Below are 15,877 nucleotides of genomic sequence, written 5' to 3'. Positions count from 1 at the left end.
AGACCCCAGTACCTGATTACCGTTCAGGCTTTAGCACCGTCACATGCCAGTACAGTGTGTGTGTGTGTGTGTGTTCGTGCTCTGTGAGTGTGTGTGCGTGTGCGTGTGCGTGTGCGTGCGTGCGTGTGTGTGTGTGTGTGTGTGTGTGTGTGTATGAATTAGATCACTAGTCCACCGCCTGCGGGCAGGAGGAATAGAGGGCAGCTTGCCATCGTGCTGTGCCATGTGGTTTGGCACAACTCTCTCACACACACACCAGGCTTGTGTAACCCTGAACCAACCACACCAAACTATGGTGTACCACGCCAAGCTATGCCGTACCCTACCCCGCTATGCCACGTCGTGCCACATGGTGCCATGTTGTTGGTCTCACATTGGTGTTACAGAGCAGATGGCGGAGGGCAAAAAGGAGAAAACAATAGCGGTCGCGGCCGACAAAACCAATCAGACACTTTCTGAAAGACACCCAGTGAAGAGAAAGAGTTTTTCTTGGCCTCAGTGTGTTTGTGTGTCAGCGCGTGTGTGCGTGTGTGTATGCATGTGCATGCCATCTGAGGTTTCCCCTGTGAGCCAGAGGGCATCTCTTCCCAAAACGCCCTCCATTTGATTGGTACTATCATTCCTCCCCGGTCAAGCCCTTCTGCCCTCTAACACAGTACGACACAAAGACCAGGCGTGCTAACAGCCAATTAGTATGATAACACTGCCCCTCATCTGAATATCCCTTTATCATCTCAATATCCACTCAACCCTCCACCTTCAGAGGAGGAGCCCACAGCTTGGCGTGCCTTTCACCAGCTGCTCTCCTTTCCTCTCGGCCTTTACCAAGCAGTCCAAAGCTCAATGCCCTATTTGTTGTTCTTGGTAGGGGTGTCCATAATTTCGAAGCAAGCCAACTGTCACTTGCCTCTCAAAAACGCTCTTTCCAGGAAGCTCCTTGTCTGTTTGTTTGACTCCAACCCGGTCCTCCTCCCTCTAACTCCCCAGTCGAAAGGCAAATCCCTCTGGGTGCACGCTAACGATGCTAAGCCAGCGTCCCAATCATCCTGTTGTTGTTATCATTGAGGCAGTGGATTTGTTGTTAGCATTCACATTTCATCGCTTTGCATTAGCATTTGTATTGAAAAGGGTGCCTTCGTTGTGGGGGGAATTCTTTAAGAATTGAATTATTTTGGCTTTGGTGGAGACTGGCGAGGGGTTCTGGTTGAGCTAACCAGGCGTATTGAGGGAGTTTGCATCTGTCTGAAGGTGGCTCTCCCCATGTCCCTGTTTGAATGCATTGATCTCTTGCACCACGGTGCTACTGTTTTTCAGAGGAAGAGAGTTCGGCTCAGACAAAGTATGCTTCTACTGTGTGTGTGTGTGTGTGTGTGTGTGTGTGTGTGTGTGTGTGTGTGTGTGTGTGTGTGTGTGTGTGTGTGTGTGTGTGTGTGTGTGTGTGTGTGTGTGTGTGTGTGTGTGTGTGTGTGTGTGTGTGTGTGTGTGTGTGTGTGTGTGCGTGCGTGCGTGCGTGCCAATATCAGTATCTTTATCACTGTGTTTAGGTTGATATTTCCACCCTACACCCTCCCTCTCATTCTTCCCACGTCAAATAACTGTGATTGAATTCAGGCATACTTTATTGGCTTGACCACACATGCAAAGAGTAGGCATATGGCCAGCAGTTACACCATGTCTACATAAAATGTATAAATTGTTTCCATAAAACTCTAGTTAAAACTCTGTTGTTCTGTGTGTGTGTGTGTGTGTGTGTGTGTGTGTGTGTGTGTGTGTGTGTGTGTGTGTGTGTGTGTGTGTGTTTCAGAGATCCCAGTGGTGAACCCTACAGCCATGGTCAGCAGCAGCACAGAGGAACCGGCAGGTTAGTCACTCCCCCACCCTACATCCCACACCTGACACCTGTGTAACGTTAAAAAAACACAACCTTTTTAATATTTCTGGCCTCCATTTCTAAACTGGGTTAATAAATATTCATGGAGGGGGTGGGCCTCTCTTTTGATGTTCCGTGAAGAAACGACTGCTCTGGATCCAAGTGAGATTTTCCATTGTCTTAAAACCTGCATTCTTGGCACGACGTCTGCCTGCTAGCCTTTAGCGAGTTAGCTTTGCTCCGCTGTGCTTGAAGCCCGACTCCAGCCGAACACAAAGCCAACGGAAAGGCTGCAACAGAAGTGATTAGTTGCAGTTTGCTAGTCCGGGGAAACTTCGGCGGGGAACTTTCGAGGCGTGAAAAGAGTGTTGGCGACCGTCGTTTTGGGGGAGAGCGTTTTCCGCCTCTGACTCCTGGCAGTCCTCACTCCATCCAGGCTCTCTCCAGTCAATTATTCCCCTCCCGTTTTTTTAACGCCTTCGCCTCTCCGGGCGGAATTGTGGCCCAGTGTTGATTTGGAAACGGTGATTCATCACAGGCTTTAACTCAACGCCGTGGCGACCACAGACGTACCTCCCACAACGTCAGGACCCCCTCCTCAGCTTTCACAGTTGATTCGGCTGAGACACGGCCCTCTCTAGAAGGCCCAGGCCAGAAGAGATGTTCTGTAAGGCCTGGGACTTCTCACACTGCAGGGGATGCATGCAAACTAGCCAAAGGGGGGACAATGAGTTGAGCGAGAATACTTAATGTAGAATTTGCTATATATCTAAAGATCTTATCCCCAATCCTAACCTTAACCATTAGGCGGATGGATTCTTTTTTTAAATCCTGTATCAGTACTAAGGAGTAACATGTACCTACCGCAGAAGGAGAGTTTGTGGGAGGAAGGGATTTAGACTGGTGACCTTTGATAGCTAGCCAAAGACCGACTGGGTCTCAACTTGAAGGAATTGCAATATGTCTAGCTCGGATGTGAAAGTTGTGCCCTCTGATAGGCTAGGTGGAATTTTCCCCACATTGCTTACACCAACTTAGTCTCTGCTTGGGCTTGTAACCCTCACACACACAGTGCACTCCTTTGTGTGTTTCTGCATCCCTGGGAAAGGGCTTTTCCACCGTGAAAAACAAATAAGAGCAGTTCTTTATCGTTAATTCATCCCCACACAAGTGTACAACATACAGGATCATTTTCTCTTCCATCTCTCCTTTAACCCACACCCCATATACCAACCAACCTCTCCTCCTCCTTAGGGCACTCAGGTACCCAAAAACGTAAAGTGTGTGTGTGTGTGTGTGTGTGTGTGTGTGTGTGTGTGTGTGTGTGTGTGTGTGTGTGTGTGTGTGTGTGTGTGTGTGTGTGTGTGTGTGTGTGTGTGTGTGTGTGTGTGTGTGTGTGTGTGTGTGTGTGTGTGTGTGTGTGTGCGGGGGGCGGTGGACGCAATTTGTCATTGTCACGGCACTGTGAAAAGGGACGGGGGAACAAGGGTAACCGGAGCCGCCGAGTCGATTGTGTGTGTTTTCAGCCATGGCTCTTCTGGGTCAATGGGCGATTCATGGGGTCTTTTCCAGGTGAATGCCCATCAGTAAGTGACTCTTCATGGGAAAACACACACCACTGATACCGAGGGCTGCACGGCTTGCCACTGTACCAGGGTACCATGCGGGCACACATACACACAACACACACACACAGACACATATACATACACACAAATACTGTATATAGACACACACATACTAATTTACAAATATATAAACATACACACACATACACACACACACACACACACACACACACACACACACACACACACACACACACACACACACACACACACACACACACACACACACACACAAACACATGTATATGTACACAAAAAAAAAACACTTTGGAGCCCAAGATCCTATGGGTAAAAGCTAGGGAGCAGGATTAACTGTCCTTTTCTACTTGACTGGCCGGTTGAACTGCTCTAGCATATCACTCAGTCGGTTTTCTCTTCACTCCTGTAGATGGACATTCAACAGATTTATTCAGCTCTCCCCATGACTGATTCAGTGTGGCCTACTTCATCAATTCATTCATTGCGCCCTCTCCCTAACCACACACATTCACACACCCACGCACGTACACCAAATCCCCCCCCCCCCCTCTCTCTCTCTCTCTCACACCACAGAGAAACATGCACAAACACACACGTTAACCCAGGTATGTTTTACTGAGGTTTATTGAAAGCCGCTGTGAGTGAGAGGTAAAGGAACTAGGCAGCTGCTCTGGCCTCTCTCTCCGCTTGTCGCTAATAAAAGCTCCATCACTCTAATATACGGGCCAAGCCTCCCTGACATTTTTACTGGTTCCTCGGCCCCCTCTCTCTCTTTCTCCTCTTCCTGCCCTCGCCTGCTCCGGCTCTCTCCAAACCCTCAGCAGAACGAGCAACACGGCTCCCTCCTCGCATGCGACCGACCCTGAAACCTTTTTTTCTGGTCGCCATATTCCTGCGAGCGATCACTTTTTTTATTTTGTTTGTTTTGGAGGAGGAGACTGCTTCCCTGCACAACTTCTGACTGATTTTACTTTGAAGGCAACTAGAGAGGGAGACCAGGGAGACCGCATATACCAGGAATCACGTCTTTGTGATTTCACGCTAGCGGCAAACGAAACCTGGTGTCTACAGGACCTTTGCGCAAGGCTGGTCAGCAACTCTGTCCCTCAGTGACCTTTTAAACCAGCGCCATATTAAAGTATCCAACACAAAAAGGTTTTATAAACACAAAACAAGTACAGTAAAGAGGTGGTTTAATGAACATGTTTGACCCTTTGTCCCTTCCTCACAACTCCCACTGCAGTGACATTAAAGCCAATCGGCCATTTTAATAGTGAGTGCCCCGTCATAGCTTAGGGAGAGGTTCTACCACAGAAGCTTACATTGGGTTGTCCCACAGCACCACTGGGTGTTACGTTGTGGTTTGGCTGGCCCACATTATTCACTCCTTTGTGTCCATTCATGTGTGTTTTCTCATGTCCTATATGGATCTGTAAGGGATCAATTCAATCAAACCTGTACAGTCGGTCGTTTACTGCAAATGTTTTTTGTCAACCGCTCTAGTTCACACACCTATGACCCAACACCCACCAGTCAAGTCCCAGAGAAAAGCGCATCGACCACAGGGCAGCTTCATCCTCCTCCATACGTACAGCGGGTCAGCTGTGTGGTCTCTCTCTGGCCGTAGTCTCGCAGCCGTGAGGCTGCTGTGGGCTACTCACAGCCATCCAGCCATGACCACTTCCACCGCGCTCTGTCTTTTCTCAGGGTCCCCCAAAAGGCAGGCAGACATGTCAAATGGAACACTTTCCCCCCTCTGTAATATTCCACCCGCCCGCGACTCCCCCAGCGGTTATTGCAGGGGCTTACGTGTGATTTGTTTAAGGTCGTATATTACTCCAGCAAACCCGACCAAACCTAACATTTCCTCTATCCAGCCGCCTGTCTCAGAGTCCTGGCACTCGTGCTGTGTGTGTGTATATATATATATATATATGTATGTGTGTGTGCATGCCTGTGTGTTTGCATATAGGTGTGTGCGTGCATGCGTGTGTGTATGCGTGCATGCATGTTTGTGTCTATTTGTGTGTGTGTGTGTGTGTGTGTGTGTGTGTGTGTGTGTGTGTGTGTGTGTGTGTGTGTGTGTGTGTGTGTGTGTGTGTGTGTGTGTGTGTGTGTGTAACACAGTGTGTAAACGTCTCAAGTATGTCATTGTTCTAAGAATGTAACCATGTCATCATGTTCACTTTATCATCTCAAATGTGTAACTGCTGTGTGCGGTTATGTGTGTAATTCTCCTAAGTGTGGATCTGTTCTGTTATGTGTGTAATTGTCCCAAGTGTGTAATTCCCAGCAAGTTGGACTCCAAATGTAAGACTGCCTTATGTGCAGGTAGCCGATCTTTTGAAAAAGGGAAAAGCCCGCACACATGTAATTGTGGTGCATAGACTAAAAATGTATCCGGTGTTTAAAATGTGTTCTTCTTTTTTCAGCAGATTGTGAATCCTATTGCAAACCAGTGAAAGGGAATCTGAAGATCAACATGAAGAAATACTGCAAGAAAGACTATGGTGAGCGAACAACTGAATGCATCCAATTTATTTATAAAGCATGAATAAGTAGTACCCGTACTAGAACAGTGAATTATAACAGTAAATTGCCAGCCCATCAGTCCGAAACGTGATTGTTAGTAGCTATATGGTATTATATGTTATTATACTATATGTTCCAGGCTTTTTTTGCTAAATAGTATTTTCAGTTAGTTTACAGTTGTGTTAGGACTGTACCTGCATCAGTTGTAATGGTTGGTTTGTCTGTGTGCCTTATCAGCGGTGCAAGTCAACGTGCTGGACATGGAGACGGTGGGCGACTGGGCCAAGTTCTCGGTCAACGTGGTCTCGGTCTACAAGAGCCGTGGCGAGCCGCTCAAACGGGGCGACAACGTGCTATGGATCCATATGAAGGACCTGGCCTGCAAGTGTCCCAAAATCCAGATGAGCAAGCGCTTCCTGGTGATGGGCACCAGCGAGACCGGGCCGGGGGGCCCTGGGGCCGGGGGGCCCGGGGCTGGACCTGGGGCTGCTGCAGGAGCAGAGCGCGTAGGGCTCCTGGCCGATAAGAACAGCCTGGTCATCCAGTGGAGAGACGTATGGACGCGGCGCCTCCGGAAGTTCCAGCGCAAAGAGAAGAAGGGCAAGTGCAGCAAAGCATGATGGGGGAGAGCAGCGCATCCTCAGCCAACCCCTCCATGACCCCACCCCTACTCCTACCTCCCCACGACCCCTTCCTAGCTCTCGGCTAGTTCGCAGGATAGAACACGACCCCCCTAACCCCATAAAAACCCTGACCCCCCCCCCAAAACGGGGTACACTGCACATTACAGAGACTGCATGTATATTGCCTGTTTAAGGACCACTTTGTGTATATTGTATAATTATTTCCTTTTTATTTTCTGTTTTAATCATGGGACTGTGACTGTCTTTTTTCTGTTGGTCTGCCTTAAAAAGGGACCATTAAAAAGGGTACGAAGTGTAGACGAGTGGATACCATTCCCTTTCTCGACAACGACAGCGAAAATGTCCACACTCCCCCACACCCCTGCCCTCTCCCATTCCCCTTCCCCATTCAGACTGCTTCAGTCCCCCCTCCTGCCACCATGTTTTAGTGTTTTGAAACTATCGAAGCTCACATTTCCCATTCTATTACCAGGAGTATCCATGGAGCTCAGATAATCAGAGAGAGAAACTGATTTTTTAGTGTTGTAGCAAAGTGCCCCACGCAGGGGAGAAGACAAACTGCACAACCTCAGTTCGTCTGCCTCCTCCACCCACTGTTTCACTGTCTCTAAACCCCCACCTTTCTCTACGCAACTGAGATTACTGGCCTAGAGCGGCCATTTTGTCTTGTACTCCTATTCCGTATGTAAGATATGTAGACATGAACTCTCTGCAGTAGTATCTCTTGACCAGAACCTACAACGGCTGCATCTTCGTCCTCAGAGGATCCTTCTAACCACAACAAAGGCTGTCCCCACAGGGGCCTTCTCCAATGCAAAACGTCACTTCTACCACCACTGCCATTACAATATATATACAACTTCAGACTGAGGCATCTGCTACTCTAGTCTAGACTATACAGCTGTTGACAGTGACCCCACCGCTCACTCACTGGTTCTACTGCTCCAGTCATAGACAGACAGTGGCACTGTTTGGACACTGGCAAACACTAAACCCTAATAATGTTTCTCTTTTATTCTATATTCATGTACTTCTGCTCTCAGATTCCTATACTTCTACAGACCCCACTGTCTCACTATCTAAGTGAAGACCCCCCCCCCCACACAAGCCTTCTCACCACGAGCAGGAAATGGAATCATGCATTACTATCTGACTCATGTGAAGAAAAATAATCTTGAGCGGGACTCCAGCAGAGTGGAAAGTAGCCAGCTTCAGAACAGAACAATGCCCTTGATACTAGGGAAACTTTTGGGGGGATATTTTGTGTCATGTCTTCCACTGTTTGTTGATAGAAGGTCCTGCGGGTGTCATTGTGTGACCGATATCGTTTGTTGGTTCAATTCTATTATTTCTCTTGTCTTTTAAATGTTTGCCACTTTCGACGAAGTGTCCAATGACGGGCTAGTGATCGCTTGCCGAAAGAAGAGCTCAAAATAAAGAGTGCCATTTCACGAAGAACAGACAAAGGTTGGATTAAGCTCTACCTTTTCAACTGTAGCTTATTGACAAACTGAAAGAGTCCGGAACGTTCTAGGCTACGTACACACTGCCTGATTGTATTATGATGCGATAGTCTATTTCAATCCTCATGTCTTTGTATGTTTGCATGTTTGTGGTTTGGCTGGTCCGTCCGATGCGAAGCGAAAAATTTACAGTAAGCAGAGCATGGAATTAACAAATGTTAACATCACAAATCCAGAGGAAACCTCCTTAGTCATCTCCCCTCATTGGCCTTGCCGACATTTCCCTCTCTTCGTTGGCCAATAATGCATCAGCCTGTTTCTAAATTGAATCAAGAAAATGAGAAAATCAGGACAAAAACGAAACCACAAGGGAACGTATGTTTGCTCTCAAAGTTGCTGTTTTGTCTTTGTCCTTAGGTCATTTTATAAGCGTATTACGATTGATTTCAAAAATAGAAAACGTAAACACATTGTGAAGGGGTCATGCTAGCTAGCTGTTAGCATGCTGACAATAATGTCATGCTAGCGGTTGGTTGGCTGCAGTGCTATGTTTGGTTTGTCACATTTCCAAGCCCCTCAGAAGAGTGTCTCTCCCTCTCTTGTCAGGCCCCAGTTCCTTTCTGTTCTGCAACATGTGCGTTTCTGTGTCTTAGATACACTGTATGTCCAAAAGTATGTGGACACTAATTTGAAGGGGCGTCCACATACTTTTGTATATGTAGTGTACGTGACAGTAGTGGGACAAAGGCAGCCAACCAAAGTCCTTCAGTGGTGTAGGTCTTGTTTTCATTTGCTGAAAGAATGTATATAAATGAGAAAATGTCAAATGTAAAAACCGCTTAAAGACACATGGTATGATTGTACTTTCTTATGAGATTATGTCGTTAAAGCTGAGAATGTAGACCGAGCGTTGTCATTCTAAAAAAAAAAAAACGCTGAATGGATTTAGAAGTTGTTCACATGAAGGTCTGTCTGGTTAGATTGTAGGTTTTATGTGTAACAGTTGTGGGTCCTCCCTCATATGCGTCAATGTTTGCATCATACAGTATTCATTCAACATGTCGCGTAGCACAGTGCTCTGAAAACCAATCCAAAACCAATCCATGACCAAAGTGAACTAGGTTGTTTTCCATACATTTTGGTGTAATATATAATGTTATTTCTTAGAACAGCAAAGAGGTCAGACGGAACCACTAACATTTCCGAGTAAAAGTAGCGTTTCCTTAGAGGAATTCCCAGAGATGGAATTTCACAAAAATGCAGAACCAAATCGTCTGATTATTTATGTATTTCCGTCCATGACAAGCTGTCAAACAGGTGGTCTTACAGTAGCCACCATTTCTTGGCCTGGTATGTGGGGAAAGCATGGGCAGGTTTGATGGATGTCGAAGTTACGTGTCCAGAACCCCTTTCTCAGACTCAACCCAGAACCGACCCGCTTCCTCACAGGGTTATACTGCACTGTCTACAGTGCCTAGTAGCTCAAGTGTGAACCTCAACACTTCATAATACTGTATAGCCTGGTCCCAGATCTGTTTGTGCTGTCTTGGCAACTCCTACAACTCCTATGGTAATTTTCCAGAGGAGTTGGCCAGACAGCACAAACCGATCTGGGACCAGGCTATGAATAATATCCAGCAAGACAAAAATCACTATACTTTTTCTCCCTTTACCTCAGTCTCTATTTTCTTCCTCTTTTATCTGTGCCACCCTGAATATTGGACTACAGATAACAAGCTTTACTAAACCCTGCAGATGTTATTTAGAAATTGAAACGTACCCCTCGAAAGCATTTTGTAGTCTTCCTAGGGCGAGCCACCCTGTTGTTTTACTTAACAAGCCCCACAGCTTGGCAGTGGAACCAGGGTCGTAACTTGCTCTCTTTGTTCCCCTCCCGCAGTATTTATAACGTCCACAGGTGAGTGAGAGAGAGAGAGAGAGAGATCATTAAAGTACCTTATAAAGTAAAAACATAATGAGATATACACAAATGGACGGTGAGGAAAAGTGAGTTAAGGTTAAGGGAGTTGAAGGAGAGAGTCTGCCCATTGGGTATAATATGGACTGAAGTGCCAAAACTTTTTCTGTCATTGTCTTCGTAAAGCCAGTAAGTAACAAGCCAGAGAGACAAGCTAAATTATTATATGTAGAACATTTGAAATATATATCAAAGCCCAAAATGATTGTAACAATGACTGTAGACCTACTGCTGCCAGGTGTTATGAAATATGTGAAATCTTGCTCAAGAAAGCATTGAAAGGGCAAAATTCTATGACATGTCTCCCCATTTGCCAGAAGCCCCCTCTCCTGTCCTCATGACATTCTGGTCACAGAGTTACACTATAGAGCACCACTCACACAGACGATGTCCACCTGCCTTCTGAGGGCCGATTGGGTGTTGCCTTCCGCCCCACGCACCCCCCCCCCCCCTTCCTTCATCACTCGTGTTATTATGAAGTCTTCCTTGTACATTTTCCTCTGATGCAATGACCACTGACTTTTTAATCGTAAATGACAAATAAATTATTAGTTAATGAAATATGTGTATCGTTTGTCATTTTGAGGATCATGCAGATCCTAGATCTAGATCAACGGCTGCTATGCTGCCATCGGGGCCCAGACCCAACTGTCCGTGTGTGTGCGTTTCCATGTGTTTGGTGCATGTGCTCTTATACTGATGACTACGTGGCTAGTCAAGTGGCCTGTATTGTAACCTTTCTGATTTTGGGTGCTGCACTGGGCTGGCCGTGAGTGTGAGAGTCTGACACTGCTCTGGGGTTTTTAGTCCAACTGAAGACGGGTTCGACTACAGTAGGTGGGGAGACTAGGAGGGAGGCTGGGTGGTTCCCCACCCAGGGCAGAGCAGGAGCTGAAGCTCTGAAAATAAACAGTGGGGCAGCACCCGCTCCCCGCCAACCCTCACCTCCATCTCAGTCCCCCCACCTCCACCACACCTCAGAGGAAACCCAACACCATTGCCTGGGACATTGCAGGAAACTCCTCCCCCCCCCCCCTCCTCTCTCCTCTTCCCCCAGCCTCCTCTCCTCTCTCCACCCTCTAACCAAACAGGCCACAGCCATCCTTTTAGTTAATTACAGGAAAGCAGTAATTTATCATTACTCTCTCTCACTGGACCAGAAATAGGGCCAGAGCTGAGATGAAGACAGACTGACGCTGTGACGGTCCGGACGGGACAGACTCATTTTCACGCCACTTCGATACAGCTAGGACTGGAAGTGATTTTCTCAGGAGGTTAGGAAACCATTTTCCTAAACTTAACCCAAATTCTTTTAACTTGTTACGTTAATACTCCTAACCTGCTGCGTAAGTTCTAGCCTGCTACGGAAAAGTGACTTCCAGTCATAGCTGTATTGTAGCGTGGAAAGAGTGGTTCTAGGTCCAGCCACACTGCGGCACGTCTCCATTTGTGACAGATGTCCATCCCACCTTACCCTGCGGCCGCCCCATCAGTCTCCAGCTCCTGTTACTCGCAGAAGGCACGGCCCTCTGGGATAGGGCTGAGATCAGACAGTCCTTCAAGAGGTGAAGAAGGAAGTAGGGAATGCAGGAGGTATTACTTGGAGGTGTATTTGGGCTGCTCTCCTCTCCTGTCTTCTTGTCTATCTTCTCCTTTCCTCCCCTGCTCTCCCCTCTCTTTTCAACTCACCTCCCCTGTGCTTTCCCACTCCAAGAGAAGTTGGACTTGTGGTTTTCCAAAAAGGAGTTACCTGGAACTCCTTCTCTTCAAGGGTATAGGAACCCCACTCCCCTCTGTTGCTGCTTTCCCAAGGGCTGGTAGACTGGCTAGACTTGGACTCATGCGCAGTCTTTCTCCACCTCCATAGGGGTGACAAATGATGTGCTGAAACCTCGCTCAGCCATACAGGAAGTACTTGCCTGACATGACATCTCAGACACGCGCCAGTGGGCCCTGGTTGGCCTCTCTGGCTACCGGCGGGCCAGCCGGCCAATCCCCTGACTGAAAACAGAGCCAGAGGCCGGGCTGAAGGCGTGGGCCCAGGGAGCACTGCTCTCACTCTCACAGGGAGACTGGGGGTCCATCAAAACATCCTCATAAAGTACAGTACCCCAAATATACTGAACAAAAATACAAACTCAACATGTAAAGTGTTGGTCCCATTTTTCATGAGCTGAAATAAAAGATCCCAGAAATGTTTCATACGCACAAAAAGCTTATTTCTCTCAAATGTTTTGCACAAATTTGTTTACAGCCCTGTTAGTGAGTTTCTCCTTTCCAAGATAATCCATCCACCTGGACAGGTTTGGCATATCAATGAGCTGATTTAAACAGCATAATCATTACACAGGTGCACCTTGTGCTGGGGACAATAAAAGACCACTCTAAAATGTGCAGTTTTGTCACACAACACAATGCCACAGATGGCTCAAGTTTTGATGGAGGGTGCAATTGGCATGCTGACTGCAGGAATGTCCACCAGAGCTTTTGCCAGATAATTTAATGTTAATTTCTCTACCATAAGCTGCCTCCAACGTCGTTTTAGAGACTGACAACCACAGACCAAGTGTAACCACACCAGCCCAGGACCTCCACATTCGGCTTCTTCACCTGCGGGATCGTCTAAGGAGGGGGAGGGGAGGCTCTGAGGAGTATTTAGGTCTGTAAAAATCCCTTTTGTGGGGAAAAACTCATGATTTTGCTGGGCCTGGCTCCCCAGTGGGTGGGCCTGGCTCCCAAGTAGGTGGGCCTACTGTATGCCCTCCCAGGCCCACCTATGGATGCGCCACTGCCCAGTCATGTGAAATCTATAGATTAGGATCCAAGGAATTTTTTTCAGTTGACTTCCTTCTATGAAGTGTAACTCAGTTAAATCTTTGAAATTGCTGCATGTTGCGTTTATATTTTTGTTCAGTGTATTGATTGATTTTTTCTTTTTCTTCCAGAAACTGTTTTCTATTTAGACATTCACCAGAAGCAACCCTTATTAATAGAAATTGTAATATATGCTTAGTCTATGGCTTATTAACTGGTAAGTACTAGTGAATAAGCGTTGAATAACAGGTTATCCTATATCCATCACTAATATCATTACAGACTCCAGCCATTTCAATCCTATATCATCTCTCAGCTCTGACATGACTTCTTGAGGCCGGACCTTTGGGATACTTAATCGCAGCCCATGATTGGTCGAGGGCTAAAAGCCCCAATAGCTCCCGGAGTCCAAACCGCTGCCCTCGACAGCAGCAGTGTTGACAAGACCCCCATCAGGGCCGTTCACCTGGCTTACTTTGGCAAACGCTCCCGCAACATGATTAAAAATAGGGCTGTTACTCTTTTCCCCTCAATTTAATAATGTTACGAATAGGGGAGTCATTATGATTTGGGGAGCTCAACCCTGTGTGGGGGTTGGTTAAATGGAGAGTTATGGAGGTGCTAGAAAAACATGGGATTTTTTTATTTTCCTTTCCGTTAATGATGTCATGTTGGTTGGGAGGATGTATGTGCGTTCGAACATTTCCCAGGTTTACCTTGGCTGTTTGATTCTGTTCAGAGATTGAACCCAGGGTCATATTCAGTAGGCACGAAAAATAAGAAAGCAGTCCAAAAGCGAGTGAAATTGGGATGTACTATCTGAACCTGTCCAATAATAAAAGTTTGTTTTAGTTTTCCATTGCAAAGCATTTTGAAACAGTGTGACATTATGAACACGACCCAGGAAATGTTTGTTTTGTTTTCACTGACAACCTGACACTAACACTTTGGCTATGACGACTTCATTGACAGGTAGAACCTTCGCTTGATTCTTCTTAAAATGTATCTTTGGCGATCTTGGGCAGTAAAGCATTTAAAGAGACACCGAACATTGGCACGTGTGTTTTTCTGTTGCTTCGCATTTGGTTACTGTTTGTCCCCCATGAGGCACTGTAGACGCCTATTTCACTTCCTCAAAATCCCCAGAATGAATCTAAGAAATCTGTAATAAATGTTGACGTTTTGGCCGAGGATGTTTTAGTTTTAGTTGTGCAATTATACATCTAACTAAGGTGTTTGGTGCAGTATTTCTCAAGTATTTAAAAAAAAAAACAGTGTTGTCTTATGTAAACAGTCAAAAACTGTAATATCCTATATTTCACGGAATCGTGGCTGAATGACGACATGGATATTCAGCTAGCGAGATATACGCTGCACCGGCAGGATAGAACAGCATACTCCGGTAAGACCAGGGGGGGCGGTCTGTGCATATTTGTAAGCAACAGCTGGTGCATGAAATCTAAGGAAGTCTCTAGATTTTGCTCGCCTGAAGTAGAGTATATTGTGATAAATTGCAGGCCACACTACTTGCCTAGAGAGTTCTCAGCTATACTTTTCGTGGCTGTTTATTTACCACCACAAACAGATGCTGGCACTAAGACCGCACTCAGTCAGCTGTATAAGGAAATAAGCAAACAGGAAACCACTCACCCAGAGGCGGCGCTCCTAGTGGCCAGAGACTTTAATGCAGGGAAACTTAAATCAGTTCTACCAAATCTCTATCAACATGCAACCAGAGGGGAAAAAATTCTAGATCACCCGTACTCCATACACAGAGACGCGTACAAAGCTCTCCCTCGCCCTCCATTTGGTAAATCCGACCACAATTCTATCCTCCTGATTCCTGCTTACAAGAAAAAATTAAAGCAGGAAGCACCAGTGACTCGGTCTATAAAAAAGTGGTCAGATGAAGCAGATGCTAAACTACAGGACTGTTTTGCTATCACAGACAGGAACATGTTCCGGGATTCTTCCGATGACATTGAGGAATACACCACATCAGTCACTGGCTTTATCAATAAGTGCATCGAGGACGTCGTCCCCACAGTGACTGTACGTACATACCCCAACCAGAAGCAATGGATTACAGGAAACATTCGCACTGAGCTAAAAGGTAGAGCTGCGGGACTCTAACCCGGAAGGTTACAAGAAATCCCGCTATGCCCTGCGACGAACCATCAAACAGGCAAAGCGTCAATACAGGGCTAAGATTGAATCATACTACACCGGCTCCGACACTCGTTGGGCTTGCAAACTATTACAGACTGCAAAGGGAAGCACAGCCGTGAGCTGCCCAGTGACACGAGCCTACCAGACGAGCTAAATCACTTCTATGCTCGCTTCGAGGCAAGCAACACTGAGGCATGAACGAGAGCATCAGATGTTCAGGACGACTGTGATCACGCTCTCCGTAGCCGATGTGAGTAAGACCTTTAAACAGGTCAACATACACAAGGCTGCGGGGCCAGACAGATTACCAGGACGTGTGCTCCGGGCATGTGCTGTGCTGACCAACTGGCAGGTGTCTTCACTGACATTTTCAACATGTCCCTGATTGAGTCTGTAATACCAACATGTTTCAAGCAGACCACCATAGTCCCTGTGCCCAAGAACACAAAGGCAACCTGCCTAAATGACTACAGACCTGTAGCACTCACGTCCGTAGCCATGAAGTGCTTTGAAAGGCTGGTAATGGCTCACATCAACACCATTATCCCAGAAAGCCTAGACCCACTCCAATTTGCATACAGCCCAAACAGATCCACAGATGATGCACCCTCTATTGCACTCCACACTGCTCTTTCCTACCTGGACAAAAGGAACACCTATGTGAGAATGCTATTCATCGACTACAGCTCAGCGTTCAACACCATAGTACCCTCGAAGCTCATCACTAAGCTAAGGGCCCTGGGACTAAACACCTCCCTCTGCAACTGGATCCTGGACTTCCTGACGGGCCGCCCCCAGGT

General features: G+C 46.8%; 1 protein-coding gene across 3 annotated transcripts in view; it reads left to right on the top strand.

Moving 5' to 3' along the window:
- Nucleotides 1-10,655, top strand: part of ntn2 (netrin 2) — a 62,759-nt gene extending 52,104 nt beyond the window's left edge. For 2 of the 3 annotated variants that reach the window (XM_055923792.1, XM_055923782.1), the window contains exons 5-7: nt 1,805-1,861; nt 5,910-5,987; nt 6,247-10,655. In XM_055923792.1, the coding sequence (XP_055779767.1) occupies nt 1,805-1,861; nt 5,910-5,987; nt 6,247-6,629 (518 nt within the window). In that variant the 3' untranslated portion in view covers nt 6,630-10,655. The remainder of the gene's footprint in view (nt 1-1,804; nt 1,862-5,909; nt 5,988-6,246) is intronic. The other variant, XM_055923801.1, reaches the window with a different exon arrangement.
- The last annotated feature ends 5,222 nt before the right edge of the window (nt 10,656-15,877 follow it).

The sequence above is a fragment of the Salvelinus fontinalis genome, chromosome 1, assembly GCF_029448725.1.
Source record: "Salvelinus fontinalis isolate EN_2023a chromosome 1, ASM2944872v1, whole genome shotgun sequence".
In the NCBI taxonomy this organism is placed as follows: Eukaryota; Metazoa; Chordata; class Actinopteri; order Salmoniformes; family Salmonidae; genus Salvelinus; species Salvelinus fontinalis.
Note: the sequence above shows the minus strand (reverse complement) of the source record. Positions and strands in the feature narration are given on the sequence as shown.